The 27,091-nt window shown below is 45.0% G+C and overlaps 1 protein-coding gene across 1 annotated transcript in view; it reads right to left on the bottom strand.

The window, feature by feature from the left end:
* Window positions 1–27,091, bottom strand: part of dock1 (dedicator of cytokinesis 1) — a 458,484-nt gene that overhangs the window by 256,724 nt on the left and 174,669 nt on the right. Inside the window, 3 exon segments of the mRNA XM_080789704.1 lie at window positions 8,092–8,187; window positions 12,411–12,538; window positions 24,537–24,643. Of these exon segments, the coding sequence (XP_080645830.1) occupies window positions 8,092–8,187; window positions 12,411–12,538; window positions 24,537–24,643 (331 nt within the window).

A 27,091-nucleotide genomic window follows, 5' to 3' on the forward strand; every position in this document is an offset into this window, starting at 1 on the left:
TAGATATGTGTCAAACCGCCGTGCTCGTTTGTGGGGACATGACGCAGGTATGACGCATACTAGGGTTTAAATGGTTAAACCTCTCTCTGGTTCACCACTCCCATCTACTGTATACAACTCGTCTAGAAGCTTGAGTGAGGACAATGTTCATATGTGACTACTTTTTCATTTGCATGAACCACTTTATCATGAACGTCCCTATTCTGGGGGGGAGGGGGGGGGGGGGGGGGGACATTGGCCAACAAAATAGCCAATCTACATCTTGAAGGTCCAAAACATTTAACATGAATCCAGCGTATGAATTGAAAAGACAATGTATAAACCAAAAACAAACACTAATTTGCTGTCGACAAGTAAGTCTATGAAGCATGAAATCTTGTAGTCTCCAGGAATAATTTTAGTAATTATGTAGTGGGGGGTCCCTGCTTCATCCCTCTCTCTCTCTCTCTGTTAAGCGGTCCTTGGCCTGAAAATCGTCAAAAGACCCCTGACGTATGAAGACAAAGAGCAAGAAGCAGGTGCCTTCGGGCGAGCAAAGGAAAACATGGCAACATAAACAGAACCCTGCTTTGCGTTTAGCATCCTATAACGCGAGCACATTCCCAACAGGCGTGCCGCTACAATGGATGGCAGCGTGGGCCGCAGCAGCGTCACAATGGATGGCAGCAGCAGATGGACAGACGGACGGACAGACGGACGGACACCGCCCGGTACAAAGCCAAGAGCGCTGCTCTGTTTGCCAGCCCGGTGCTAAACACAGTGTTGTTTTCGTCGACTAAAACCAAGGCGAAAAATGTTCGTTGACTACCTTTTTTTCACTGACGAAAACTAAATGGAAACTAAATGAAAACTAAGCTATATGGTGACTAAAACTAAGGATAAATGCATTGACAATTTCGTCAACAAATAAAAACTAGACTAAAATGTTAGGAAGGGACTAGTGGACAAGAGATCCAGTATACTGTAAGTCATTTTACAATTAGTTTCATGCTGAAAATAGCCGCTGCGACGCGTTGTGGGCTTGTAGATCAGCTATTTTCAGCAAGTGAAAAAAAAAACTGTCATTTTGTTAGACTAATTCAACTGTAGATTTAATCGACTGAAATCTTATGATACTTAGTCGACTAAAACTAGACTAACACTAAGCCATTCCAGGTGAAATGTGACTAAAACTAAATGAAAATTATTCAAGGTTATTATTCAAACTATGACTAAAACCAAAACCAGCTGCCAAAAACACTGCACCGACGCTGTGTCTGATCCCGCTAACGGGCACACATAGGCTGCTGCAAAATGACAACGCCCCCCCCCCCCCCACCCTGTCACGGTGATGCTGCTCATCCACATTCCATGGACGTGGTGTGTGTACCTACCAACCATCCACCAGCAGAAACACAGTGCTGCAAGACAGAGGGAACGCAGAGAGACAAGAGGAGAGGAGAGAATGAGAATGAGAGAGAAAGTTAACCCATAAAGACCTGAGGCAGACGCTATAAAATAATGGTTTCTAAATCCAGTTTCTGGAAGAAAAAAAAACTGTTTTCTGGGAAGAAAAAAAAACGTGTGTTTCAGTGGTGCCCAAAGATGATCATGTCAAGGACTCCCAAAGTTTTCCCATATCTGGTCTCTCTCGGGCAGAGACGATGTACAAAATCTGATCGGAGCGATATGTGCGGCCGCTAGAGGCCGGATCAACGCGAGACTGGCGACGTATTATTGCACGGCGCACATGTAAACACAAGCTAACAAGACCACAACTCTAATGTAAACGCAAGCTAACAGGACTACAACTCTAATGTAAACACAAGCAAACAAGACTACAACTCTAATGTAAACACAAGCTAACAGGACTACAACTCAACGTTATTATGGAGATATCAGATTTTTGTCTCACTGCTCTTCTGCTTGAGAGAGACCAGATCAAGGTAGGAGGAGGGAACCTGTGAACTCAATACTGCCGCAATCTGGCAGAGTCAGGATAGCGGACCATCCCCATCTCAATATATTTTGTTCCAGGGACGCCCGGAAGCAAAAGATATATATTAGACGGTGTCCCCAAATTGTCATCGTTTAAAAAACAAAGAATGAACAAGTGACATGTTGTGAGCTTGTACATCTGCTATAGTTTTGTAAAGCCAAAGTATGAAGTGCTGAAATGCCACAAGAGGCTTTCCCGGTCTCGATGCGTTAATGCATAAATCTAAATGTAAGAGGCTGGCTGCCACTCCGAGGAGAACAAGGGCACCGGGTTGGCTCGGCTGTCTATTTCCCAGCATGCCGCGGCGTTGTGCAACAAATCCTGCCTGCAGAGCAGCCGCGACACATCTAGCACGCTCCTAACTGGGTCTCCTGGCTGTTAAAAATTCAGCCCCGGCTTTTTATTGATCATTAAATAATGATTTGAGGGCCTACTTTAAATACAACTTAACAAGGAGCCTCGTGCCGGCACACGCACACACGCACACGCATTCTCCTTTCTCTCTCGCCCTCCTTTGTGAGTGACAACTTCTCTCATCGAACGAGATGGCGTCGAGGAGACTTTTTTCGGTGTCGCCGGAGGAGGGCAACAACGGCTGTGAGAGCGCACGGATGGAAAAACTTTAGAGGAAAACATTACGAGGCTGTGCATAAAGTATAGCAGTGAAGAAGACTTGGCCTTGACGAGCTGACTACTGCAGAATGTCCTGTACACATGTAGCACTGTTCCACTGTTTCCCTGTACACATGTAGCACTGTTCCACTGTTTCCACTGTTCATTATGACGGCAAATGTTCGATTTAGTTTTAGTCGTTAAAATACATTTGAATTTAGTTTTAGTCACAATTTAGTCTACTATACCGTGAGCTTGTAACACCCAAGATCAACCAAACATAAACGATGTCATCTTGACAAATTGTCAATATATTTAGTCTTAGTCATCATAGTCAAAAACAAAACAAAACCAGCCATGCTTTCATGTGACCTCCAACTGGCTCACGCTGGCTTGCATAAAAAGAACACATCCCCCCCACCCCACGTCACCCCTGCCAGCATCATGCACCAGGTACAAATAAGCAGTATGCAGGTACTTAGAAATGTCAGTCCAGTGAAACAGTTTGAAGCTGAGGAGGAGACAGGGGTCAGGACAGGACAGGGGGGGGGGGGGGGTGGAGGGGGTACGGTTGGCGGTAACAGTCTAACTGTCTATAGGGGATGAACGGGAGGTCGTAGGGTTGGCTGCGGAGAGGCCCCGGCCGAGAAGGACAAACGCAGCATTCAATTAACCAGAGAGCAGGTTGGTTCTCCTTCAACCTTCACCTAGATCTCTGGTTCTTCTCAACGTATGGTTTTTGATGGGCGCTATAGCCTATGGAGTCTTACAATAAAGACACAAATGTAACTCCATACTAGCCCCTCACATATATAGGTTTAATGTTTGTTTTTCCTGAAAACAAACATTAAAAACGCCATTGACATGGACAGAGTTTAACGTTTGTTTTGTCCATGTTTGTTTTGTCTGAGAATTACGTCATAAAATATGTAAATATAGCGTCCCTCACTTCACACGGGTGTGATTTTTTGTATGTTTAAGGGGTGCTAGCCCCTTCTATAAACAGCTTGTCCTCACACGTCTCAAGATTTGCCATTGACAATGAACGGAGAAATGACGTCAGAATTCAACTAAATATTCAACATCATAACATTAAACGCCATCGCCATTGAAGGGAAAATGTACGTCATATGCAAACGAGCAAAACGGCTAACCAATCATCACTTGGCCAATAAGGGACCGCCTTATATGTAGCAATGTCAAATGTCCCGCTAACATAAATTGATGCACGATGACAAGAGCGCCCCTCATTTCACACAGGTGTGATTGTTTCCCGTGGATCATAATTAGATCACAATATTTTCTCCCGGGGAGACACATTTCTCTTTAGGGTCTCTGTGAACCCGGAACCATGGCCTGCACCCCAGACCATGTGGGTATAGAATCTATACCCACATGGTCTGGGGTGCAGGCCATGGTTCCATCTATAGTATAGATGGAACCATGGCCTGCACCCAAGACCATGTGGATATAGATGCCAGAACACACTATGCACTTAGTATAATGGAGTGGGACGCATAGCGTGATGCGGTGCTCTATCAGGGTCGATACATATACTAGCCTGTGTTTAATGCCAGGTGGACAGTGAGCGATGCACACTAGAGATGGAACATAGAAGGAATACTAAAGCAAACAAACAAACCAACAGAGAGGCGCTTGGGGGGGTGCCCGGGGGGGGACAGTCAGACGTGGAGTTCAGGAGTTCCAAATATCCACCGCAATGTTAAAGAACCGGCTGAGCCCAGTGTTTATATACCAACACCAGTTTTGGCCGTGTTTGGGGAATATTGCAAGCCGGGGAGGTTTGAGGGTGACCTTTTCTACTGCGGTGGTGATGGGCTGGGAGGAGGAAGACAGAGGCGAGTAGATCTCTCGGTGGAGGTTCCTCATTGGCAGGGCAGAGGTTTATAAGATTACACAGAAATGTGGATGTACGGAACTTGGGAATTGGCATAACCAAAATGGAAGAAAAAGAAAAAGAACCATTAAATGGACCCATAAAGATATGTAACTCTGAGAGCGTACACAATGCCAAATGGTCCTTACGGGACCATCTGGTTCCGGTCCTATGAGGGTCTGTGTGGCTTTACCAAACCGAGGGTCCTAAACCTTGATTTTCATTATCAAAAGGAGTGAGAACCACTGCTATAAAAAAAAACGTTTTTGTCGCAGGTCAACCCTGTAACTAACATTATCATTCATGGCAGCAACGCGCCCTCACTGACATTGTTATTTCTTTAGAACATTATTATGTCTCATATTACACTATGCAAATATGTGAAACCTTCCCTCTAAGATCCAGTACAATCATAGGGGAAAACTGGAGAGAATATCCGTTATTGATTTAGGACAGAACCTTTTTCTGACCACTTGAACCCCAGCATCCCTATTCTGGGTGGGGAAGATATTCTCCAAAAATAGCCACAAGCTCACACAACGTGTCACTTACACTAAATAAATAAATAAACTGAAGTGATAAGTATTCTGCGGCATCGCTCGACTTGCGTCACGGGACCAACTTTTGAGAATCCCTGAAACAGAACACAGAACAGGCTGCAAAACAACAACAAAAAACAAGCAGGCGTGACAAAGAATACAAAGGAGACATCATGTTTACTGAGCCCTTCCAGCCACACATCCAAAGCATGTCCAAAAAAAGGCATTCTCTGTGATCATCTCCCACCCTATAAGCACCCTCCATACAGGAGGGTGTGCAGGTGCACAGGCCCTCCATACCTGGCTGGATGCAGTGGAGAGAGAGCCAGACGGGAGAGAGACAGCAGTGAGACACAGAGAGAGAGAGAGAGAGAGAGAGAGAGAGCTGGGAGTCCCAGAGCCCCTTCAGGCAGCTGGCAGCACGGAGGAGACAGACGGGAGACAGACGGGAGAGAGACAGCAGTGAGACACAGAGAGAGAGAAAGAGAGAGAGAGAGAGAGAGAGAGAGAGAGAGTCCCAGAGGAGGAGACAGGCCAGGAGTTCTTGGCTCAACAACACTCGGCTTAATTACAGTAGTCACATACACACACACCCATGCACTGCTTGGCTACGCACGTGGACACGCGCGCACTTGCGCGCGCGCACACACACACATACACACACACACACACACACACACACACACACACGCACACACACACACACACACACACACACACACACAGGTCACTATACTTGTGAGGACATCAACAGGTTGGGATGGTTTTATGGATACCATTTTTAGATTTTGTTTGACATTCTTAACCCTAACTATAAACCGGGCATGATACTAACCCTACTCTCCAAATATCTTATCCCACCTTGAACCATTTCCCCCCCAGTATAAACCTAACTCTGAGAATCTATCTGACCACGGAAACTGTCCGACGTCTATTTTCTCAAATTCTACAATATTTGTGGGGACATTATTTTGACCTTCACTAGTGCACTGCAGACACAAGCACTGCAGAACACAATCTGAAAGAGAGATGGAAGGCCAGGAAGAAAAATGCTAAATCAATTAAGGGTGATTTACAAGAGAAAATATGTGCGATAAACATGGTGGTTGGAACAGAGAGAGAGAGACAGAGAGAGAGAGAGAGAGAGAGAGAGAGAGAGAGAGGGGGGGGGGTCTGTATTGTGAAAGTGAGGGAGATATGAACACAGGCTCACAATCAGTGAATTAAAACACAGTAATAGTATCACTATTACTGCTAATTCTATTATTTGCTAATTCTAACACCTCATCCGCACTGCCAGTAATAGTATCACTATTACTGTGCCCCTGAGCAAGGCACTGAACCGCCAACTGTGCGTGCGTGTGTGTGTGTGTGTGTGTGTGTGTGTGTGTGTGTGTGTGTGTGTCTATGTGTGTGTGCGTGCGAGAGACTAATAATGTGCAGGGCTTTCTGAAAATGAGCACAAAAAACCCCCACAAACAAAAGCATAAAGGCGTACAACACAAAAAAAAATGCACGCCCCAGCACAAATGCGAGCAAATGCGAGCAACAACATCATGATGAGGTATACAGTATAGGTGGCAGAAAATCAAGGAGATCAAAGCAAACTGTGAGACTGAAACGAGTGAGCGAACTTGGAGCAAACAACGACTAATCTAATTGAAATACATGTACTTTATAAGGTACACTGCTGGCCTGCTCGCTTTGCCAAAAAAAAAATGGCAACTAAAAAATACGGGGAAGCAGCTTTGTGCTTCTAACGGGCCGTCGGCATGGAACAAGCTCCCACTGTATACCTTCGTCAGGCAGCCTCTGTAGACATTATTAAAGCTCAGCTCAAGACCCACTTCTACAACATTGCTTTTAATTGATCTTTTATTTATTGTTTTTGTTATTCATGTCCTCACTGTATTGCATTACTGCTTGTTTTTTAAATGTTGTTGCCTTGCTTTTCTTTTATTCTCCATTGTTCTGTAAAGCACTTTGAGCTGCATTTCATGTCATGAAAGCCAAGGTGCTATACAAATAAAGTTTTATTATTATTATTACTTTAATGATACTGTCCTGACGTACTGTACCACAAGTGACAACGTGCCGTGCAGCGACGTCGTCCACCAACCCCTCCTACTGTATATTCGCTCTGCAGAGTCTCTCTCTTTGAGCGAGGTTTCACGCCCCCCCAAACACTTTGATGAGGCCGTGAAACTTGCAATTTACACACACTGCGCAAAAAGCATGAAATATGGATGTGTATATTATTACAGGAAAACTCCCGTTAAACTTTCCAAAAAACTCCGGTAAACTCCAGAATTGTACCATCACACCTGTATATTACTGTATATTAACTGTATATGCTGCTAAACTTGAGGTTTACGGGCAAAATACAGTGACCATAATTGCCTGTTAACTCCTCTTTTCACGCAGTGACACGCTACCATTATCGGTTATTTGATTGGTTCAGGCTAGGCTGCAACACAATCACTTAGGCGCTATCAGCACATATTTCCACTGCAATATGGCCGCCGGAACGCTCGCTACTCGTCTGGTCTGGTGTGAAGACCATTTTCTAAAGAAAATGCTTTTTTCCGCCTGTTCAAAATGATCTCCTCCCCCACCGTGAAATGGCAGGACCATTGAAATGCAGTGTTATTATTCGTTTTAAAATGCATGTTTACATAATTTATCATGCCTTTAGCCAAACTGTACGCTGATGGTTCACATGAAGAAGCAACAGTATCATGAACTCCACTGAACAGCTGAACTCAACCGAGAGAAAACGAGTGTCAGCAGTAATCAGCTCCATGGTGCGCACATGTGCGTCCACATCTGTGGGTGTGTGTGTGTGTGTGTGTGTGTGCGTAGCCTCTGCCTCAGTCAAAGGGGGGTGGGGGTCGGGGGCAGAGGTCTAGTGGATGAGATGTGTTTGGCTTCGGTGTCCCTCCGTCACACACACCACGGGACGCCCGGGTTCGAATCCCGAGCTCTGCGTGCGTTAATATGCAGAGACAGAGAGATAATATGTGAAGGTCAGAGAGAGAGAGAGAGAGAGAGAGACTATGTCTTACTATGTGTGGCGAGTCACGTCCCATCGAGATGACCGTTCTGTTGACCGTCCTCAGCAGCTTCTCCATGATGATCTGGACATGCCACTGGGTGGGACCCTGCACACGCACGCACACACACACACACACACACACACACACACACACACACACACACACACACACACACACACACACACACACACACACACACACACACACACACACACACACACACACACACACACACACACACACCATTTAATATTCATAGGCATTTAGCAGAGGCTCTTAATCCATCCATACATCAAATGCATATAAATAGTAATCTAGGATCAACGGTAAACCGAGAACCGAGTCTTAGTTTGAACACAACTGCGTTTTGGGATCATGTCCTTGAAGAGCGGTGCGTTCCTTTGAAAAACGGTGGAATTAAACGGCGGCTCCGGAGATACGCTCCGATATTCGGGTCCGAAAATGCAGCAGTCTGCATGCAGGGACCTTTTTCAAAAAGAAATATCCCACGATTTTGCAACCCATTTCTTCACCCAGTGTCAATTATCCTAATGTAATCCTGGGCGCTACACTTCCTCTGCCAACCTGGGGGGGGGGGGGCAACGGACTGACCTCATGCTTCCGCCCATGCATGAGGAGTCCAAGCTTCTTCTTTTCACCTGACAGGGGAGAGTTTCCCCGGCCGGACGTACAGTAGCGCATGGAAGGAACACGTTATTCCGACCAGTTCCTTCCCCATCAGTGCAGGGACATCAACAGCAGAATATCACCCCCCAAAAAATTGATAATCTGTACATTGAAACTATACCCACTATAGGCCAGGTCAACAATGACCTGGCATAAAAAGTAGGTGGCTACTAGCGCACATCCAGTTCCTGTCTGGTGCTGGACTAAGGTAAGTACAGTGAAGAGAAGAGAGGAGACAACAATGACCTGGCATCTGTCTATATAACATGCTATTTCAACTGGAATTGACCCTTTAGATAAGCCTGACGTGAATGTATCCTATCTGAAACATTAATACTAGATGCTCAATACAAGCTTGGGAAACTCAACAAGTGTCTGAGGATACAGATACAGACGGATACAGCCACGCATCGCCTCCTCCTCCATATGTGGCGACTGCCATTCATCACAGAACACTGAACAAGAATTTAGCCAATGCCTTATATGAGCTCTCTTGGCCCGGGCATTTCCTGCCATCTGCAGCCCTCTCTCAGAAGTGATTCATGGACATTAACCGAAGCTTCTTACATATGAGTACACGAGCAGCTTACATTTGTAACCAAGCTGTCTGATAGCGTCCACAAACACAAACACACCCACGCACACATATGCACAGAGGCAGAGAGAGAGAGAGAGAGAGAGAGACGGAGAGCGAGCGTGAAGTCGATATTTCCATTTCCACCCAGCACTATAGTCTAAGTGAGAAATGCACAGTGATTCCTCATGCTTGGCGCTGCGCTGTGCTCTCCGTATAGAGGGAAGGGAAACCCCGGTGTGATCAATGTGTTGTTTGAAAGGACGGCGTCACCAGGCTTCTTCCACCGCGGAGGAAAAGCCTGGTATTCACTCCAAAATGAGCCGTGTGATCCGGTTAAAGAAAAAAAGAAAAGAAAAATCTAAACAAAATAAACAATTGTGTCACCCGGTTGGTGTCACATTGTTTTGTTCCACGCATAATGCTAATGGAATAGTTTAGTCGCGCTGCTATAGCGCTAAAGAGTTAAGAATAAAAGATGGATACACGTCGCGATTATTACACCAAATGAAAGAAAACGATTGTACCGGAACTAAACACATTTTAAAGTAGGGGAATCAAATCGGTGGTGCACATCTGCTATTTCAGATTTTTTCTTTCAGGGAGACATCTCAAAAGTGTTTGAAACACAGATCTTCTATTCTGGCGGGTCCTTTGCACAAGACATTTTGGGATGGAGGGGCCGTGAACAAACACACATCACGTTGTAGGGGCCGCGAACAAACACACATCACGTTGTAGGGGCCGCGGACAAACACACATCACGTTGTAGGGGCCGCGAACAAACACACATCACGTTGCAGGGGCCGCGAACAAACACACATCACGTTGTAGGGGCCGCGAACAAACACACATCACGTTGTAGGGGCCGCGAACAAACACACATCACGTTGTAGGGGCCGCGAACAAACACACATCACGTTGTAGGGGCCGCGAACAAACACACATCACGTTGTAGGGGCCGCGAACAAACACACATCACGTTGTAGGGGCCGCGAACAAACACACATCACGTTGTAGGGGCCGCGAACAAACACACATCATGTTGTAGGGGCCGCGAACAAACACACATCACGTTGTAGGGGCCGCGAACAAACACACATCACGTTTGAGAACCAGTGATGTTGTAGAAGATTGCCATGTACTGTATGTAGGTCTCAACGGGTTAAATATTAATTAACTTCGGCAGTGGTTGGACAAAAAAAAAGGGGAAAAAAGGGATTGTATCTTGTCAAGTTACTACAGGGAGTGGATTACCCCTGAGTCACGACACACACACACACACACACACACACACACACCCACCCCTGAGTCACGACACACACGTGTGATTGACACGGTGGCTCTGAAGAACCCCCTCTGACGTACTGTACTGACGTACTGTACTCCTCCTACAATGGGGATCCATTCCGCTGTCTTGTGAGGGACCAGGAGAACTGGTAATGACGATGTACTGTATAATGTATCACACACACACACACACACACACACACACGCACAGAGCTGAACTACTATTTTGGGTTTCTGATCTTGGTCTTGCAGTGCGTCAGTCATGACGCACGCACGTTCATTATAATAGGCTGTCGTTATTTATTTCTTTCTTTCTTTTACAGACACAGTCTGGGTATTTTTTTGTTCCTTTTTCTTTTTTTTGTATGAAAGCTGCAGTGAGTTAATAAATAAAAACCCAGTCCATGGTAACCCAGTACACACACACACACACACACACACACACACACACACACACACACACACACACACACACACACACACACACACACACACACACACACACACACACACACACACACACACACACACACACACACACACACACACACAGACTGAATGAACAGGCATCATGCCAGTGCACCGCCCAATTATTAAACTAGAAGTCTATGAAAAATAAATCAGTCATTCCGAATACGGACGCTAATTAAATTAGGAACTGCAGTAATGGAGCACGCCGCGCACGAGACATTCATTTCTGTGCGTGCGTGCGTGCGTGCAGGCGTGCCTGCGTGCGTGCGTGCGTTTCAACACAGGGTGTTGTGATGTGCCCAGTGCAGTAGCTATAGAGTCAAGATGCAATGCTTACTTGGCACCTGCTTGCAAACATGGCGCTTACAGCTTTGTCGTTTCTGTAAAGAAACTATTCATCATACGGCGATTTAATAGCCAGATTGATACGGTCGTGAGTCAGCGGTGGGGGGGGGGGGGGGGGCAGCCATGTTTTGTTGTCTGACGCTATCGAGTGACAGGGCTGATGGCCAATCAGCTGCTGCGTTCTGGTTTTTTTCCGAACGACACCAACGCCGCCGTAGGCAGATCGAGTCACCAGACCTGAATCGCCACAACATATCTTCTTAATGACATAGTAATGGCGTATTCCCCTTTAAGGGGTTTAAAGCATAGAGTTATACAGTATAAACTAGAGATCCCCCAGCTGTTCATTTCAATGGAAGTTGCTCACTGGCCTTTGAAACACCCGGACGGAAGAACTCTCTACTTTTTTTCCTAGATTTTCCGCCTCAGCGCTCCTGAAATCGATTCATTCAGTGAGCTCTCCCGTGTTAAACCCCCAGCTGTGCACTCTTTTTGCTCGTGTCCATGTCTTTTTGCCAACAGAAACTATAGTAAAATACGCACATGACTTTGTGGAGGTGCTACAGGGTTCAAAAAGTAACGTTGGCAACGTCTCGAGCCAAGGCTCTTCATCGGACCAGCATGTTGTGTTGGTTCCACCCACTGACTAGTAGAACGTGACCCGTGGGTGTCTATTTAAGTGGGTCGATCATCACTGACATCTTGAGTTTGACCAGATGAAGATCCTTGGCTCGAAACGTCGTCAATACATTTATCTTTTGGAGCATACGAGTGTGCGGGTTCCCTTCTCTTTTCATATGTATTTTTGCAAAGCCTGCAGTTCCAGCTTAGGCCAGTAGTAGTAGTAGTAGTAGTAGTAGTAGGGCAGGACGGGGCGGGGCGGCCTGGTTGAAAAGCTGAGGCAGCAGCGGCGGCGTGATATAATAATATGTAAAGGACAGCAAGAGTCTCTTCTTCTCACCACGTCCTTCCTGTAGAGAACCTCCAGGATGTCGCTGAGCAGCTGGCAGCAGGCCTTCAGCTCCTCCTGCTTCTCCAGGTGGAACTTCAGCTGCTCCGTCATCAGAGGGAGGAGGATCTCACGGCAGTCTGCAGGGACAGAGAGGGACACCAAGTACAGTATACAGGTTTAATTCAAGTAGTATACACTGGCACAAACACTTTAATTCAGTCTGCAGGGAGAGGGACACAAGTATACACTTTAATTCATTCGTTCCCTGGAACTACATATTTTGAGATGGGGGTCCGTGTGGCCCAATAGAGATAATTCTGGGGGTCCTTGACATGACAAAAGGTTGTGCACCACTGACACAGAAACATGGGTTTTTCAGAAAAAAATGTTAGGATGTTGGAGCCTTTTTTTTTTAATCGACCTCAGAGGGAGCGGGACACAAGTATACAGGCACAAACGCTTGAATGCATTCATTCAGTCTGCACTGCAGTATAGACACATGCAGTCTATACTGTCTATACTGCACTGCAGTATAGACACATGCAGTCTATACTGTCTATACTGCACTGCAGTATAGACACATGCAGTCTATACTGTCTATACTGCACTGCAGACTGAATGAATGCTATAGACTGAATGCAGACTGAATGAATGCAGTGCAGTCTATACTGCACTGCAGTATAGACACATGCAGTCTATACTGCAGTGCAGTATAGACACATGCAGTCTATACTGCACTGCAGTATAGACACATGCAGTCTATACTGCACTGCAGTATAGACACATGCACAACCTTTGTATTCATGCCCGACCTTTTTGATGCCCGACCTTTTTACATCTGACAAAACCTGGGACCCTTCCCACGTTAATCGCTTAAGCCCTATATATACTTCTCGCACAACAAAGCAGCCAATCAAGTTAGTCTTATAGTCTGTAGATTGGTTGTTTTCTCCAAATCACCACAATTTCCACAAATTTGTTGTACAAATTTGGAGTTAGCCACCTAAACCCCAGCGTCCGTGTCATTGTGGGGAGAACGTCGCATTCGCAGACATTTAACCCATTCTGACCTGAGATCAGATTCATACGAGGTTTCCACTGGACACACACTGGTCTGATTAACCCATTCTGACCTGTGATCAGATTCATACGAGGTTTCCACTGGACACACACTGGTCTTGATTAACCCATTCTGACCCGAGATCAGATTCTAAAAATGTCAGTCGTTCTTCGATTTTTCAAAAATAGCAGACCTACAAGCTCGTAGCGCGCCACTCGGTGGCGCGCTATGAGCTTGTAGATCTGCTATTTTTAAATAGCTAAAGCATAACATAGTGCTAACACCAAAATGGGTTCCCGTTCAGAATGGGTTAATGGAGAGCAAAATGAGAAAAAGACCCTGAGGGACCACCCTCAACAATGTAGGGGATTATTAAGGCATAGATGAGATGGGAACACATTAAGGCACGCTCATTTCACACTGGGGACCCATAGACATTGTGAAATGTAACTAGGAACTACGAACGTAACACTTAACACTGCAGATTTTACAGTGAATGCACATACCCACGGTCCCCACAGGCACCTTGTTAATAACTCCTTTGCAAAGACGCTGTGTTTGATGCGAGCGCAATGCGTCCGCGCTAGGTATTAGTCATCAGAAATAAAAGGCAGCGGAACGCTCCCAGAAGGCCTCTGAACGGAGACAGCATCACAGGTAGCTGTCTGGGCCAGTCTGCTCTGCACGTCAGACACAACACGCTGCAGAAAGGATCTCTTGAAGAAAAGGAGAACCTTATAAAGCGGCAATCCAGAACTTATTTTTCGTGCATTCTTATTTTATATTTTGACCGATCTTGTATGGTAGATATTTCTTTGTAACATTCGTTGTAGTAGTTTGTTTTAGTCTAATAAGGAAGGAAAGTAATCAGAAGCGGTATTTATTAAAACACCTTAACCCATTCTGAACGGGAATCCATTTTGGTGTAAGCATCACGTTATGCTTTAGCTATTGAAAAATAGCAGATCTACAAGCTCATAGCGCGCCACCGAGTGGCGCGCTATGAGCTTGTAGATCTGCTATTTTTGAAAAATCTGACATTTTTAGAATCTGATCTCAGGTCAGAATGGGTTAATCAGACCAGTGTGTGTCCAGTGGAAACCTCGTATGAATCTGATCTCAGGTCAGAATGGGTTAAGGGCCCGGGCCTATTTAATCCATTGATAAAATGTGCCCATCGTTTATAGCCCCGGACCACTTTTACAGACGGACCGAATGTTGTTGTGAATGTGTGTGTAGCAGCTAACAATAGCCACACCACTACACAACCACAACACTATCGATGTGATCGGCAACAACGGGAGGTAAGAATAAATCTACTGGACCACGGAGGCCCTATATAATTAGGCGGGATGATTTAGATCGCGAGTTATTAACGTTTTAGGATTTTCGGTGTCGTCGGCTACACGGGCATGAGGGGACATTTCCGATGACGTGTCACTGTTGTGCAACACCAAGGATTGCGCAACAAGCGCATCTAGGCTGTGGAGCGATGCGACCGATTTTGATATCACTAATTTGACGGAGATTAATCAATCTCCGTCTCGGGGCACATGACCGTGCACTTCAACTTGACAGTGATTTAAGTCATGGGCTATTAAACTGTTAACTGTAAAATACAGATAATCAATACATGTCTGGTATGTCTCTGGCGCCTACATCATGTGTGTCAGGGGCCTCACCCAGTGTGTAAGGACCTTTTCACCCCTTCCTGCTCCCCAGAGATACCTGAGCAAGCCATCTGCTGGTCCAATGTTTAAGCCATTTTGGCGTTTTAAGTATTATGTTATACTTTAGCTGTTGAACAATCGTGAAAGTGTGGCGCAAATGTTTGAACATATTCTTTCAGAGCGAACGTTTTTAACTCAAATATTTGATTCCAGCTGTGACACAAGACTCATCTTTCCTTGTACTGGTCGGTATAACAAAGTATGAACGCATGAATATGAATCGAACGGGCTAGCCTGTGTGGTCAGCTAATCCCTATGCTGTGTACATAAAAATCACGAGGGGCGCTCTCATCATTATACGTCATCAAACATCATCTCATGAACAGCCGATTTGCTCGTCTACATATGACGTTAATTTTTCCCTTCGTTGTCAACAGCATTTAATGTTTGTGTTGCCACAAATGTACCTCATATTTGAGGGACATATGATCTAATGTCTCCTTTCATTGTCAATGGCAAATAGTGAGACGTGTGGGGACTAAAAGCTGTATATAGGAGGGGCTAACACACTTATTTAAAAATAAATAAAATAAATTAATGCACAATAACAAAAACACAAAACTAATTTCCGTCGCTCCGCCTGTTCAAACGAGAGCGGGTTGACAACGCTGTGCCTTCCTCCTCCTCCACCGCAGCCGCCAAATATTTGATTAAAACTTCAGAAACACTGGAGCAGCCCAGAGGAGACTATATGGGCTCGTAGCACCGACATCAAACAGTGCATTTCCATATACAATATATCCACTGTAACGTGGTGGGAATCGTCCATGTCCGAAACGGTTATACTTTTGAGGGAATGGAATGGAGCTGCCAGCCTGCCAGTGGTGCAAAGAACATTATCAATCCATTTTCTAGGTATTTTTACTACTCCACTGTGTCTCACTATGTCACTATGTCCCACTATGTCTCGGTGGCAAATCTAGTATTTTACTCCACCAAACAATGTGTCACGATGCAACGCATTGTAAGCTTGTAGAGCTGCCATTTAGAAATTTCCAAAGATTAAAAAAATATATATGAAAATGAATTTTGATTACTTTAAACCAGGGGTGCCCAAAAGGTAGATAGATCACATAACATGCCGCTAAAGAATATTTAATTTAAATATAAAAACAATTTTTGACTTGATTGATTGACTGACATAAAAAAGGCCCTGTCAGCTCAAAGCCATATTGCAATACATTGTTTTCAAGAGTGTTGCTGTGCACAAATGTCAGTAGATTACAAATGAAATACGAAGAGAAAAAAGAAAACCTATTCCATTTCTCCCCCTTTCCCATTCCAAGTGCATTCGTCTTAACCCATTCTGAACGGGAACCCATTTTGGTGTTAGCATCATGTTATGCTTTAGCTATTGAAAAATAGCAGATCTACAAGCTCATAGCGCGCCACCGAGTGGCGCGCTACGAGCTTGTAGGTCTGCTATTTTTGAAAAATCGAAGAGCGACTGACATTTTTAGAATCTGATCTCAGGTCAGAATGGGTTGATCAGACCAGTGTGTGTCCAGTGGAAACCTCGTATGAATCTGATCTCAGGTCAGAATGGGTTAAATGTAATGCCAGCGCCACTATTCCAAAGCCATTTTATTTTCAGAAATGGTATTATAATAATGATTTCGGTGGGTAGATCTTGTTCAGCTGGTCATTTTGAAAATAGCTCTCAGTTCACAAAAGTGCAGGGCACCCCTGCAAGTTTAAACTTTAGTTTAAGTACATTTTGATAGCAATACTTTTGCACTTTTCCCTCAAACACAAAATGGGTGTCTGGCACAAAACGTTTGCAGATGGAGGTCCGCGGCCAAATCTATAATCATTTTGGGGACCTTGGCACGGAAAAGGTTTGAGAACTACTGGCATAGTGCGTAGATCATCATAGAATCAATGTCGCACACAGCAGGGCGCCATTGAAAAAGACACCCTGGCCTCAATGGATTTCCCTGACATAAAGGTTCCGATCAATAGTGTGGTGGACAGAGGAGACACCACGGGGGGTCTCTCATATCTCTCTGCTGCATGTCGGACAGAAAGCCAATATGTCAACTTTTTGCCCTAGAAATGTCTTCAAAATCCTAAAAGTCACTGAAGAACCTTGTCGCTATAGGCTATATATCAGTGGTGCTCAAACTCTTTCCTGTCAAGGACCCCCAGCATTATATGTATTTGGCCACCGACCCGAAATGTTTATACATACATACATACATACATACATTAGGTATGCGGTCTAGCTTAACTTGGACTCAGGGGGGTGGACGCCTCTGCCTTGCATAGTCCCCAGTGAATAGGCATTTTGCCCTTCACTGGTAACCTTATTTTGGATTTGTTTTAAATTTAGGAAGGTTTTATGGGCTGGGCTTTTTACTAAAAAGCCCCCCCTTTTAAAATACTACACACATACATACATACCCACCTACATACATACATTTCAGACGTTTTAGCAGTTTTTAAGGACCCACTTTTAGGCCAGTGCACCAGAGCAAGCTTTTGCCTTTTTTTAAACCCCACCCATTTTAACCAAATACATACGTATACATACATACATACATACATACATACAGTATGCGGTCTAGCCTAACTTGGACTCAGGGGGGTGGACGCCTCTGCCTTGCACAGTCCCCAGTGAATAGGCCTTCACTGGTAACCCTATTTTGGATTAGTTTTTAATTTATGAAGGTATTGTGGGCTGGGCTTTTTACAAAAAAGCCCCCCTTTTAAATACATACCTACATACATACATTTCAGAAGTTTTAGCAGTTTTTAAGGACCCACTTTTAGGCCAGTGCACCAGAGCAAGCTCTTGCCTTTTTTTAAACCCTACCCATTTTAACCAAATACATACATACATACAGGAATGAAGTGACACACTATGAGCTTGTATATCGGTTATTTGCCACATGACGACATCGTATGACAATGACAAGGTACTGCATACATTGGGCGGCCGGTCACGAAATTATTATATATTTTTTTATATTAAACCTTTTCTCGGCTCCTTTCAAGAGAGTTGTGGCTGGGTGTTAGGCCATATAGGCGCGCGTGAACGAGCGTGCGTGTGTGTGTGCAAGCGCGTGTGTGTGTGCGTGAGTGAGTGTCTGTGTCGCCTGTGTGACACACTGATTGGAGTGTGGATCATTTGAGAGATGGGGATCTAGAGGTGAAAGGTCATGTTCTTTCATCCTTCCGGGGCAGAGGGGGCAGCAGCGGTCAGAGCTGGCCTGATTACTGCCTGTCTGTCTACACTATGTGACTTCCTGCCTCCTGGAGGGACAGAGGCAGGGACAGACAGACGGACGGACGGACGGATAGGAGGAGGGAGAGATCTGAGAGAGAGATGAAGGGAGAGGGGGAAGAGAGAGATCTGAGAGAGAGAGATAGAAATCTGATAGAGAGATGAAGGGAGAGGGGGAAGAGAGAGATGGTGGAGGAGTTCTGTGAGATTATAGGAGAGATAGAGGGGGAATAAATATAGAAGGGAAAGAGAAAAAGAGAGAGAGACATAGAGAGAGGGGGGGGAGAAAGGGAGAGAGACAGAGAGAGATAAAGGGAGAGAGACAGAGAGAGGGGGAGAGAAAGGGAGAGAGAAAGAGAGGGAGAGAGAAAGGGAGAGGGGGGAAAGAGGGAACAGAAAATGAAAGACCATGAAATAGAGAGAGACGGGGAGCGAGAGAGATAGAGGAAGGGAGAGAGAGGGAGGGGAGGGGTGGGGGACTGAGGAAGGGAGAGAGAGAGAGAGAGGGGAGGGGGGGCTGGGGAAGAGAGATCTGAGAGAGGAAGACGTGGGAAAGAGATACGGTGGACTTAATGTGGTCCGGCTCCTGCTGGAGGAGAACAAGAGTATCTCTCTTGTGGAAGGGATGTCTGTCTGCTGCTGCACACAATGGCTATTGACGGAGAAATTAATGACCCTTCCGGAGAGAATAATAAAAAGTGGAACGGAACAGTAAATGGAATGGAGAGCTCCGTCACACTGCAGCTCAGCAGCCTCTCTAGGAGCACATCAGTGGACACTGCAGGCCTCGCCGCTGTCAATGACAACATGCAGGGCGGGCAGTCGCAAGCATGCACACACACACACACACACACACACACTAGTCAACACACACACACACACACACACACACACACACACACACACACACACACACACACACACACACGGAGGGTGCAACACGAAACATTGCCCAACGGAAACAGCTGCTCTCTGAATCATGGAAAGCCAAGAAGTACAAGTGAGTTTTCTAATGCGATTTGAACATAAACGAGGTTAAAGACATTCTTGAACATAGGTTGGAAGATCGTTCCACAGTTTGGGGCGCTATACAGCGGAACATGTGTCATGACTGAGTGCCTCTCATCCCGGTGCAGAAGGACCTTAAAAGGCCTATTCATGAAAGGTGATATGGTGACCACCAAAAACTACAACATGACGTCAAGCCGTGTTGATAAGCACCTCACCTCACCGGTCAGCCCAACAGAAAAACAGAGAGATGTCTCTGTTTTTAGTATGATTAGGCCTTTACTCTCACTCACTGTTTTGGCTGTTTTGAGTGGCCAAAGAGCATTGGCCGTGCCTCCAGGTCTTAAGTCATAAGACCTGGTACTTAAGACACGCAAAAATAGCAAGCCTATAAACACTGAGGAATCAACTGTGTAACACGAGCCCCAAGCTGTCGAGCAGGACAGACACTATACCACTTGATTTTGAAGAGATAAAACAGTGTTGAGTATTTCTCAATTGAAGGACAGCTATTCGGCGTCATCGGCTTCGACTGAACGACCCGGTGTTTTGTTACAGTACTCCAGTGGCGGAAAGCCGTAATTATGATCGACCTCATTAGTGCTTCGCCCGGTTTGGAAGAAAAAAACCTATTGAATGTAGAAGGGTGAGCGTGTGGCATGGCTGCTCATTAGTATGGATTTGTAGGAGGGTGAGCGTGTGGCATGGCTGCTCATTAGTATGGATCTGTAGGAGGGTGAGCGTGTGGCATGGCTGCTCATTAGTATGGATCTGATGCCAGTGATGGGAGAAGCAATCTGAGCAACACCGCAATGGAAAAAAGTACTCAAGTACAAGTAAAAGGCCTACATTGAAAAATCAGAATTGAGTAAAACTATACAAATTGTGTATCGTCATCGAAATATACTCATGGAGACATGAAGTAAAGACTGAAGTAAAGCAAAGAGTACCTCAAAAGTAAATGTGCGTGGTTACTTTGCACTGCCATTCCTCTCCTTATACCAACATAAAACCAGTGACAACTGACCCTCAATGTGGTGATAAAGTAACTGTAGGATATATGTATGCATAAACGTGCAAAACGTCCTCTATATTTTAGAACCAGCACTATTTTATCAATAACGGCCATTATGAAATACTGGTAGACAAAGGAGATAATGGCACGAGAAGGCTATACGTCTCATCCAAAAAAAACTAAGAAAAACTGTGCCAAAGATTTGGCAGCCCCCCCAATCAATCAATCTTTATTTCTATAGCACATTTCAGACGACGAGTGCAGTTCAAAGTGCTTCACAGAAAGAGCAAAACTATAACAAGAAAGAGCAACTAAAACAGGAAACGGACATGCAATGATCTAGCTAAAAGCAATGCTAAAAAGGTGTGTCTTAAGATTTCGTTTAAAAATGTCCACAGATTCAGAAAACCGTAAAGATCCCTTGGCAGGCTGTTCCACAGCACAGGGGCATAGTACAGTAGCTAAAGGCGGCTTCTCCATATATATTTTTTTGTGTTAGGGGTCTCTGGAATCTGAGGACCCCCCTAGGGGTCCCCGGACCGCCTTGGCTTCAAGCATGAGGACGCACAGCGAGAGGCGTCTAGCTAGACGTGTGCCACTCAGTATGGGGTGAGTTACTAGTCTGCGTTGTGCGTTCGCTCGCTCATCAATATGCATTGAATAGATTTGCCCATGGCAGTTTTTGTCTTCTACAGGCTGATGATTTCTTACAAAAAAATAAACAGATAACACCAATTCTTCCCACAGTTTCCTCCAGGTTTTGAAAACCTAATTTAGTATGTGTTGGATCACCCCCTACAATTTAAAACGAAACATATTTTGATTTGTCCTTCTTCATTATGGTAACGTACCGTACGTGACGTGTACATGGCAGCTTCAGTCTTGTAAACCAGTCCTATTTTAAACTTTGTCGTGTAGTGAAAATAACCGATCTACAAGCTCACAATGTGCCGTGAGCTTTATACTGTAGAAATGCCATTTGTCTTTCTCACCTATAATGGCATATTAATGCATGATCAGGTACATCAGGTTAATGTACTTGGGGGATTAGAGGCAAATAAATCACTTGCAAATGGGCTCATTGGAAGAGAACACAATAACGTGGGCTGCTCCCCTGATCTGTTTAAAGGGGAGAATTACTGTAGCATCCAAAGTCTGTTTGCGCTCAAAGTTTGAGGAGAGCGCTCGCTCGTGGCCCTGCTCGATAGTTCCAGTCTACTCCCCCCCCCCCCTACCCACTCCCGCCGGACCGTTGGGTGGAGTTGGATCATCTACCTTTAATACTTAATTAATAATAATAATAATTACGACACAGAGACCACCATTTGATACCGTTGTTTTAGATAGATAGACAGACAGATAGATAGATAGATAGATAGATAGATAGATAGATAGATAGATAGATAGATAGATAGATAGATAGATAGATAGATAGATAGATAGATAGATATGATCAGTGATTCAGTAACAGGGGTGTCCCATCTCTCCAGCTCTTTAGTAACCACACAATACATGTTCAGGTCAGGTTGCCAATATCGTGTGTGTGTGTGTGTGTGTGTGCGTGTGTGTGTGTGTGTGTGTGTGTGTGTGTGTGTGCGTTTTTTTTTGCACAGGAAGGTATCCACAACAGTGCCAGACATCCTCAGATAGGAGATTTGACTGGTGGGCAGCTTAGCTCGCCATCCCTCGGCAGCCAAACTATTTGTGTGCAGACATGGCTGTCGTTTCGTATCATCAGCTAGCCCATGCGCTGCTTTAGTTTCCAGGGGGCTGTCTGCTCCAGCTGGGCAGGAATTAGAACCAAGCCTAGTTGTGTAGCGTATAGCTGTGTCTCTACTGTAACTAACCCTTAAGAGGTGACTTTGTTTATTTGGACTGGACATGGCATGTTGAGTAACATTTCGTGTGAACTGTGAATACACTGGATTTTGGCAAGAATGCCAATTTCCATCATTTAAAAATCATCACTCATGTTATTATTTTCTTTACAAGTGCATAATCTTTTGCAAATGTAACCCAGCGTATGAACTACACAAACTGCCATTTAACTTGGATAGGAACCAGGAAAAACATTTTAATTCTAGTGCATGCTGGTTAGAAAACGATTGCAATGTAAATAAAGAATAATCAAAGATGGTGTCTGTGCAAGCTGTCACTGATAGGAGAGCAGATGTTACAAAACTCTTGCATTGAAACACTTCTGTCTGTTTAATATTACTTCTTTAGAAATGTTAAGGCTTGGATCAATCAGGGTAGACGTGAAATTTTAAGACTAGACATCACTTGTGAAAAAACCTGCAGATCTGTAAGCCGGAGGCAGAGTGGCCTCTTGCCAACTGGTCCGCCTGTGCGCACGCGTGTGCGTGTGCGTGCGTGCGTGTGTGTGTGTGTGTGTGTGTGTGTGCGTGTGTGTGTGTGTGTGTGTAAAAAAAGGCTTCATAGAAATGAAGAAACGAAACAATTTGACCTCGGTTTCTCATTTCCCCAGAGTGTTGCGCACCATGCAGATCAATTCTGTGATTTAATCCCGTTTAAAATCAACCAATCGTTTCCGGATCGGCTTATACCGATGGCTTTCGGATCGGGGGGGAGGGGGGGGGGCGTCCTTCATAATTGATTCCTTCATTAGGATTAATAAAAAGACATTTCATGATGAGAAGACTGACCGCAGCTATGCGAGATCTCCTCAGATTTGCTGGGAGGGGATGGTGGCTTAATTGACACACTAATCAATGCGTAAGTCCTTTAATGAGGAGAAAAGGCACAGCCCCGCCAGCATCATTAACCCATTCGGACCCGAGACCAGAGAATCTACAAAATGTCTTCTAAATCATGACAGTTTTCTGTTTCTATGTCAGTGGTGCTCAAAGTTTTTCATGTCAAGGACCCCCTCTGTAATTGGCCATCGACCCCCATCTGTTCCAGGGACCCCCCGGAAGCAAAGATTTGATTTAAAAACGTTCGCTCTGAAAGAATATATATTCAAAGATTTGTGCCCACATTTTCACGATTTTTCAAAGCTCATAGCGCAGTGCAGTGCAGTGCAGTGCAGTGCAGTGCAGTGAGCTTGTAGATCTGCAGCTAAAGTATAACATAATAACGCTTAAAACACCAAAAGGGCTTCCCGTCCAGAACGTGTTAATTGAGTTACTAATCGCGGTGTCACGCGTTAGTTCCACTTTTTATTACCCGGCTTCGTTATGCTCTCCGTTGCAGCTGTGTGACTCATGAAAGAATGATTTCTGATAATGGTGACTGTGTTTTACGGGAAGAGGAAGGCCTCATGCTGGGGTGAGACCATGAATTGATCATCGTTAAATGTTGATTGATTGAATTACATTTTAGTAAGTGAAGTCACGTAAATATGTCTAATACTTTGTTATTTACAACCTACAGTACCCACATCTGTTTGTTTACATTGTGCAACCCATTTTTTCACCTAGTGTCAATTATCTAATGAAATCCTGGGTGCTACACTTCTTCTGCCAACATGGGGGGGGGCTGCAAACTGACCACTTCCTTTTATGCATGAGGAGTCCAATCTGCTTCTTTTCACCTGACAGGGGGGGAGTTTCCCTGGTTGGACGTAGCGTGTGGAAGGAACACGTTATTCCGGCCAGTTCCTTTCCCCTCCATCAGGCGCCCCGGGTGGCCAGGGGGAGGTAGTTTAGTGACCAGGATTACTGCATGTTTTTGTGAGGGTGCACAGGGTACACGGGGAGAACATGCAAACTGCACACAGAAAGGCTCTTTCGCCAACCCCGCCTCGGGTATGGGCACTGATAGTACCTACATTTGAATACGTGTCTTTGTTCCATAATGATACAATGCAAACTTCTTGAGGTTTTTTGTGCTGGGTAAAGCAATTTCAACATGTCTGTTGGGTAGTATATCAGAAGCAACTGAAAATATTTGTGCCCTTGATAATGTATTTTATAAATGTGGACTTTGGATTACAACATCATTTCCTGTGTTTCATGAAACAAACAGTGTGTGTGTGTGTGTGTGTGTGTGTGTGTGTGTGTGTGTGTGTGTGTGTGTGTGTGTGTGTGTGTGTGTGTGTGTGTGTGTGTGCGTGTGCATGCGTGTTTCTCACCGTGCTGAGTGAACAGGTCACTGTGGACGATGTCGATCAGACACTCCAGCTTCTGTTTGACCAGGCGGCCCAGTGGGACCTTCAGGATGAACTCTGTGAACAGCTTGCTGTGGAGACACAAGCAACACCAACAAGGTCAGAACCACAAGAACAAGGTCAGAACCACACGCTGCATGCATGGACCTACTGCGTGATGGACCGGGCCTGTCTGGCGTGTTACCGACTGGGCACTTTGAAAGTTTTCACAGCTTGGAAAAAGCTGTCGATAAACCAGTTCTCGAATATTTTTTGGGGCTCAGGTCAGCCCTGTAAATAACTTGTTTTCCATCCTACAGTACGACACCAATGAATTACATTGTTACTTTATAGCACCTAAAGATACAGTACCTATGTCACTAGGAAAACTGAGACTGAAAATAACTTGTTATACTTGGCATTTAACCACTTGAACCCCAGCATTCCTATTTTTTGGGGGGGTAACATTCACCAAAAATAGATCACGAGTCACACAACGCTTCACAATGTTGACACATTGGAAGCTTGTAGATCAGATATTTATGACGAACAGACTCGGTGTACTGTAGGCTGAAAAATAACGCACACAGTACAGTTACATTTAAGGTCCGTTTTACTAAGTATAGAGCAGTGGTTCCCAAAGTGGGGTCCAAGGACCCCCAGGGGTCCTTGAGGGAGTTCTAGGGGGTCCCCAGCTAAATGATGGAACCAAATTGACCCCAAATGGGTACACCCACATTTGTACACTCTCAGAGTTAAATTAACATTGATTTTACAATATGTGGTCGCAGTGATAGAAATGCCAATAAATGGGGGTCCGTATACTAATGCATGTCAAACTGGGGGTCCTTGAAATTAAACGGGTTGAGAGAATCACTGCTTAGAGCCGTACGAATCTCTCCCTGGCATATCATTTCAAATGGGGGTCCGCGGGCTAATTAACGTCAATTTGGGGGTCCTTGACATAAAAAAAGTTTGGGAACCAGTGGTATAGAGGGTCTAAGTGAATGACACTCGCATGACTGTAGTAAGGCCAGGTACCTCAAGCTGACTTAAGGTCAAAAATACCTTTTTCCCCTGCAATGTTATATAAGCTACTGTCTCCACCTGATTTCCAGGTCACTCAATTACATTTAGAATAGAGTAGCGGCAGCACCATGTGTCTCCATTAATGATAAAGGCTTTTGTTCCCAAAATCACTTTTGGCATTGAATTATTATGTCCAGGGGTGAGAAACACATGTTTTTTCATTTCCCGTCGCCTTTAACCTCGAACACGAAGACAAACTCCAAAAATCGAATCTACGGTTCCATTCCTCCTTTGTGGTCAATAATTGGTCCAGGTGGAACCATTTCTGGAGGAACAAATGGAAGGATGGGAAGGTTAGCTGGGCCAAATTCTCTTCAACGCAACAATGTCAGTGATGTTGGACAAAAACTGTGACATAAAGTAAATAAATAAAAGTTTGGCAACGACATCTGACAACAATGTTGACAAGGCTAAAAGACTGAAACTAAATCAGAGTGGGCTGCAAAGACATGACAACACTGGTTGTAAGCGTGTTCCATCTTGAATGAATAATCATGAATCGGTGCATACTGTAGTCAACAGTAGTAGAACAAAACAAAGCATGCAAAAAGAGAGTTTATTTAATCATTCATTCATTTATGTTCATCTACATTTTTACAGCTCTAGCAGTGATTCTCCACCAGATTCATTTTCCTTTTCAAGAGACCCCAATTTATATTGTGAAATCAATGTTAATTTAACTCTGAGAGTGTATTTCTTTCTTCATTTGCACAGTATGAAGCCTATGCCCGTGTTATGCCCAGTGTAGCAGATTCTGTATGAAATATATAGATTGTGTCACACACTGTGCCCGAGTGTGCCATGCCAAGTACAATGTTCTAAAATAATAATAATACATTTTTCCACCATTGCGTGTGACGAGCTGATGGTTCTAGCCGCTGGAGGCCTCCTCGGGGACCGAGAGGCACACTGTGGAACAGTTTGTCACGGATGACTTGGCAGGGACATGTCTTTGGCCCTCGGAGCACAAAAGGCAGTGGCAGAAGCCAGCGGTCTTCTTGCATTTGACTGTAGACCCTAGACCACTGATCCTGACTGACAACAAATTAGCCACTAGCTATATAGCAAACAGAGACATCTCACAATCAGCCAGCCAAGTCACGCCTTCGCAGTCACACTGCTCACAGTCAGTCAGCCTGTTTCTGACACCGACGGTGGCGGGGTGTTTTTTGCACACATTCGCAACAGCCTAAAGCAAAGAGAACATTTTCACTGGAAAAGGACATGATCCTTGGGAAGGGGAAGTGTGAGGTTTCATCTAGGTAGGCCAGGCCAGGCCAGGCCAGGCCCCCTCAGGCCTGCTAGATTAAGAAGCACCACGGGGGCGTGCTGGGCAGATCCCTGCTGCTCAGACAGAGACTGGCCCTCTATCAGAGCACGCAGCTCAGCCACCGCGCTGACCTTGAGCTTGGAGGACCGCTGGCCTCCACAGCCTCCTCAATCTTTTCATC

Source organism: Protomyctophum bolini, assembly GCF_963924005.1.
Source record: "Protomyctophum bolini genome assembly, chromosome: 18".
NCBI lineage: Eukaryota > Metazoa > Chordata > Actinopteri > Myctophiformes > Myctophidae > Protomyctophum > Protomyctophum bolini.